The sequence below is a fragment of the Akebia trifoliata genome, chromosome 6 (assembly GCF_017979445.1).
Source record: "Akebia trifoliata isolate Shusen 1 chromosome 6, ASM1797944v1, whole genome shotgun sequence".
Taxonomy (NCBI): domain Eukaryota; kingdom Viridiplantae; phylum Streptophyta; class Magnoliopsida; order Ranunculales; family Lardizabalaceae; genus Akebia; species Akebia trifoliata.
The window spans coordinates 26,739,628-26,745,541 of record NC_141380.1 but is presented as its reverse complement, the minus strand read 5'-3'; the positions used below and the strand labels follow the sequence as shown (position 1 = coordinate 26,745,541).

The window sequence follows — 5,914 nt, the reverse complement described above, 5'->3', positions numbered from 1 at the left end:
TTTTATGGTATGTTGGAATATTTGAAAAGAAAGGAATTGTCGAGCTTTTAAAGGATCGGATCATTCCATTCAGGAGATTATTGTTCCTATTTTGGGCTATATATAATTTGGGGCAAAGTCGTTCACGGAGTTCAGAGGTGTCTTCTTTGAGGACTTTTTGTTCAGATGGGAGTCCATCTGTAGTTGAGTTCTTATTCTTTGTCATTTTGCTTTTCGTTTATTTGCTTTGCTTGTTTGTTTTGTAGGCAGGTCTCTCGACCTCCTCCTTATATTTCTCATTTAATAAAATTTTATCTATCTGAATAAAAATAAAAAAAAAGGAATGCTCTACATGTAAATCTACATATTCATTAAACATTTAAGGTAACAATCATGGTCTTGTTAATCAAGAATCAATACAAAGATCAATGAATTTCACAAATTAAAATTACAGTTACAATTAGCATAACCAAGACAAGATAAGCGACTGAAGGTGATGAACAAAATTGGGTTTTTTTCTCGAAATTTAAAGATCATCTCCGTTCGGTCCTTATTAAAATCAGAAAATTACGATGGGATATTGCAAATAATGAAAATGATAATGGAAGAAGAAAAAAAATGATCCAATTCAACAGTAAAAGGTGAGAAAGTGAAAGTACACATACATCCAATACAAATAGCATACTTCTCTAGCTTTCTCAGTTGAAATCCTTTAGTCTTCTTTTCAACACGTCCAATGACTTCTTACGGGCATTTTGCTTTGGATTTCGGCTTGAAAGGCTTCCAAACAGCCTGTCCGGGGCATCCTTAAATTTCTCGCAAATACTAGCCACCTTTTTATGGTCCAAAGCACTATAGTTTTTCTGCCTTATTACAGGATTCAAGAAGTGCTCAGGTTGGCTACTCAATAGAAGATTGATTAATTGCCGGGCCTCTATCAAACAGTCTCTTAGGCTACCTTCCTTGTGAATCTCGCTCAAACCAGTACCATGGAACTTCTCATCTGCAAAGGACTCTAATGTCTTAAGATCATTATCAAGGCTCATGACTGCATTAACACTGAACCTCTTCATATTGTCATTGAGAAAAGCCGAAACGATCAAGTTAGAGATGTGTTCAAGAGCCCCACTCCCAACCTTGTACAACGCATCTAAAGGTAAGATTTGTTGAGCCGTAGACATCAAAGTGTCTAGATAGATAACCACCACATTTACATACTCATTCCCGTTCTGTGGGATCTCTTCTGCTGTCCAATTGACATTATCTGTAAGATCCATGTACTCATCCACCTTCGAGTTTACCAACCTCAGTAGGGTATGATAAGCAGCTTCTCTTGATGTCTTTAAAACAGCCTTAGCAGTTAAACTAGCATGAGATTTCTCAACCATTCGTACAGGGATTCCACAACGTTGGGCTGCTTGAAGAAGAAACATATCGCTAGCTTGTTCAAGAACGGTTATGTTGGCGGCAACCTGCATAGCTTGGGACACACCCGTGGCGGAACTATTGATTGCTTTCAATAGAGCCTCATTCAACACATCAATCAAGAGCTTGTCGAGATACTTCTTCACAACGTCATAGAAGTTCATGCGCCCACCATAAGATAAGTAACTTACAGAGTCCTCAATGAATGACCGAACAATACGGCAAGCATCAGGTACGGTGGAGGAGAAGGGTGCAACATACGGGAATGCTGGCATTATATCCGAAGTTTGAAGACTAAACGACAAAACGTTCATGTTGTACTCGTACTCTTTCTTCATCACCATTTGCTCGTAAGTGTCGTTGGCAAGGACATCAAGCATCTGTTGACGGCACTCTTCTAGAAGGAGTTCATGGTATTTGTCCCTACTATTATCAAGAACCTCAAGTAGGGGTCCCACTTGGTACCCATATCGTCTAAGAGTCGCACCAACAAGAGTGACATAGTCCTTGATCAAGAGTAGATGACTCGCAGTATCCATACGGGAAAATTGTTCCTCCAACACTGATGTCATCTTTGTAACGGCTGTTTCCCATACTGTCTCCACCTTGTTAGTTGACAATAACCCCCCGGCGGTCCGTAAAACCCGATCCTCCACTATGAAGTACCCAGCTATTTGAGCAAAAAAGGTTTGATGGGATTCGAGAAACGGTTGTACCGAAATTATTTGCAAGTCTGAATTAAGCTGCATCAACCGATTCTTATAGTAGTACTCGCTAAGCTGATCTTGGATCCCGAGACAAGTGTGGATGTGGTACGCCCGATAGACAGGTGTCAAGTCAAACTTCAAAACCGAGTCTTCATCAATCTCCTCGACATCTAAACTATACACACAATCACCTAACCCCGAGCGTATCTGTTCCTCAGCTTCCCTCTGTCGTGCATGCATTTCTTCATCCCTCTGACGGGCCGACGCAGCTTGTCCTATAGCCATCTGTCCAATCTCCCTAGCTTTGCTCCTTATGTGAACCAACCAATCATTAAACTCACTACATACTTTCTTCTCGATATGCAACTTTATTGCCGGTATTCGAAGCTCGATCACCTTTCTTAAGGCCTTAACAGGAACGTTGTGCAAGTAATTTTTCTCAATCAGGTCCAAAGTTTTCAAAGCAGGGTAAAACCGACCTTCTGAAGTGTGTTGGTTACACTTAACGCAAAGATCCAAAACTTGTACGCAAACCTTAGACATCTTTATAGCGTCAGTGACATTCTTCTTGATTGAATATGACTCAAGGAGCTCCTCAAGTTTCAATAGAAGAGAACTCCCAACTTCTTGGAGTCTAAAATTGTCGCTTGAGAGTTCACTCTTGAGATCCTCCGCATCAACCAAGACGCCACGTAGTTCATCGACGGCAAGAATGAATTCCTCGTAGTGGAGCTTACAAAGCTCCTCAATTTCAACTTCTTTCTTTTTTACAACATTCTTGAGTTGTATCAAGAGAGGCTCGGGCCTCCCCATTTCGAACGCGTGCCTGACAATGGGACCCAAATCCTCACCATTTCCAATACAAGTAACGAGGACCAAGTCTTCTCCCCCATCGCCGTTCTCTGTAATAGTTCTCCGCTTGGGTTTTGCATGCATGGTTCTGATCAAAGTGAAACCTAATCAATCAAAAAACATATGAATATGAATGTAATTTTAACCCAAACCAAACATGAAAAAAAAGGGGAAATTGTTACAGAAACTATCATCAAACATCATATGGGTTTCCTAAAATAAGACTGCCTATCACTAAATATCTAAGAATTATTAAGGAAGAATCAAGATTGGGCATTTATTTATAAACCGATAAAAGAAACATAAAAGACTCATCTCCATAAGAATTATGATTTGTGAACATGGTTGGATGACTTTTTTTCTTCTCAAATAAGAATCAAATCAACAACTATCATACCAATAACAACATTTAAAAAAAAAAAAAGGTTAAAAGAGAAAGAAATCAGTTTGATTTTAGATCCACTAATAGAGCAGATAAAACTAGTTTGGACGAAGAAGAAGAAAAAAAGGGTGATATTTCCTTTTAAAATACTGGAATTTTGATGAGATTTGGGCTCATAATCAAATGGGTTTTGCTCTATTAAACTACCCGTAAATTTAAATAATCAGAAACCCAAATATATTTCATTTAACAACACAAACCCATGTTTGATGTAGCTCAAGCAAGAAAACCAATGAATCAAAAACAGAAAAAGGATTGGAAATGAGATCAATCTCATATCCATGAAACCCATCAATCATTCAGAAAAAAAAAAAAAAAAAACCTTTGGATTTAAATAGGCCATTTAGCAAAAAAAAAAAAAAGCAAAAAAGAACAAGAACAACAATCAACAAAGACCAACCAAACCGTGGAGCCAAAAAAAAAAGAAACCCAAAAGGGACTCACAGGTGAACAAAGATGGGACCTTTCTTCCTCGTTAGCAATAGAACGCCGAGAAACCCAATGAACAAAACTATGTAAAAAGATCCCACCTGGGATGAATTACTTCTCTTTATCCATCAGAGAGAAAGTGTGAGTTTTTGTTTTTTTCCTCTAATTTTTGCTGTTTTTTTAATTTTATTTTTCACTTCTTAATATTATTTATGTGATCCCCTGGGTTGTCGAATCAGACTTCCTTTCCTGCAAACACAGGCATTTTTCACACGTGGCATTGAAAAAGACGATATATGGACACTCGTGGATCACTTGACCTCGTCAGTCTTACGAAGAAGGTTTCTAATTCCTATTTTCCAGATTAGAAGTGGAGAAATTTGAGGACTTTTGATGGGTAATATTGAGATACCATTCTAGTTTTTGTTTTTGTTGAAAATTAGAGATACTCGAATTGTGACAATACATGATATGTCCCTTGACTTTGGTCTTTCATGAGAGTAATAGAAAATGATTGACATACCCCTAAAATATTTGATTTTTCTTCAAAATGTGATGATTAAAGATTCTATCTCCTTTTATTTTCAAATCCCAAGAAAGAGATAGGATTCTTGGAGAGATTGACAACAATGAATTTTCGCAAAGAAAAGTAAAGTAATTTTAAACAAGTTGTTTGATACAACATCTAAGAGATAAGAGCTTAACTTTCCACATCACAAGCGCTAAAGTGAGGTTAGTGTATTGGTCAACTTCGTTACTGCTATTAGAGTTAACATCAAGTCCAAGTTCAAATATTAAAAATAAAGTCCTACGTAACTAAGCCGCTTCAAAATTTTGGAAGAACTCTCCTCATAACATGACATACGGATTTTTGTGTTTATTTCACGTCCCTACTTTTTTGTTAATGTTTGGCACACCTCCTTGGAGAGATCATGTGTAATCCAAAGAAGAGGGTTTTATCGAAATTTTGAAGCGAGATGGGCATTTCAAAGTTTTATCTTCAGAAATAAAGACATGGAAATGGTTATCTAGATATTAAAAACATAAAATTGCTATTGACATCCTTAACTTTTACTTATTACACACCAATTATTTATATTGTTTTAAAATTAATGGTTGAGAATAAATAAAAATTGGGGTGCCAATAGAAACTCTCTCTCTCTCTCTCTTTTAAGATTTCTGTTTGTTAGATTTAGGATTTTTTGTGGACCTAATCCTATGTGTAAACAACTATTGAAGTTGTTTGAATGCGTTGGCTCAATGGCAATTTCGGTCTGATAAACGATTAATGCCCGTAGGTCGTAAGTTTGATATCCAATATGAACTTTAATTACTTAGGAGACACCCGCGAGGGCGCGCCCTTATTTACCTGGTGCTTGTGATGTGTGGACATTGCATGTGTCCTAGGACTAGTCCTTAGACAAGACCATGTCTATGGACTGGGCAAAGCCCAAACGAGCCCAGTCTGTTGTCTATAGAGATACCTGGTTATCAAAAATTAAAATATTGAAGTGATACCTTGAACCAAACTTTTGTATTGTTTGAACGGCTTGTTTTAATCTACAATTATGATGTGGTAAATAGCTTATGAAATTTGAGTGTAATATGTAAAAGTAGGGGTGTCAATAGCAACTCTCTAAAAATTATCACAGAAAGGGCACAATTGTGAAGGTCCTCGCATAGCTCATCATTGTGAAGATCAACTTCAAAGCATGATAGTATACTAAAGAAATATGAGGATTAACTTTCTACTTCATTAACAATTGGGTGTTTTTCATGTTTAGGTTGGTCTATATCAAAGTTGAAGATTTCATTGAATGGATAAGAGGAAAAAAAAAAATAGGGCACTCTATCTTGCACCCACTTTTGTACTTGATCACCTACTTAAATGTTATTTTCTAATAAATAATGAAATTACTCATCACACTCACTTAAAAAAACACATTTTTTTTATTTGGTAGGAAGATTTTGTTCGGTAGGAAGTTATTGAAAATTTACGTTGAAAGGACTCAATAGGAACCTACCGATCAGAACACTATAGAAACATATTGAATCCTTTTAGGTAGAATCAATGGATTCC

At 36.9% G+C, this 5,914-nt stretch overlaps 1 protein-coding gene across 2 annotated transcripts; it reads right to left on the bottom strand.

Annotated features, from left to right (window-relative positions):
* Positions 1–559: 559 nt before the first annotated feature.
* Positions 560–4,006, bottom strand: SEC15A (exocyst complex component sec15A). 2 transcript variants are annotated; one of them, XM_086446252.1, is made up of 2 exons: positions 3,850–4,006; positions 560–3,067 (listed from the first exon to the last, which is right to left on the bottom strand). In XM_086446252.1, exon 2 carries the CDS (start codon positions 3,045–3,047, stop codon positions 678–680), a length of 2,370 nt encoding a protein of 789 aa, XP_086302378.1. In that variant the 5' UTR covers positions 3,048–3,067; positions 3,850–4,006; the 3' UTR covers positions 560–677. The 2 variants fall into 2 exon arrangements, with proteins under 2 accessions (XP_086302378.1, XP_086302379.1); XM_086446253.1 differs by having other exon boundaries at positions 560–3,051; positions 3,850–4,002.
* Positions 4,007–5,914: the final 1,908 nt, after the last annotated feature.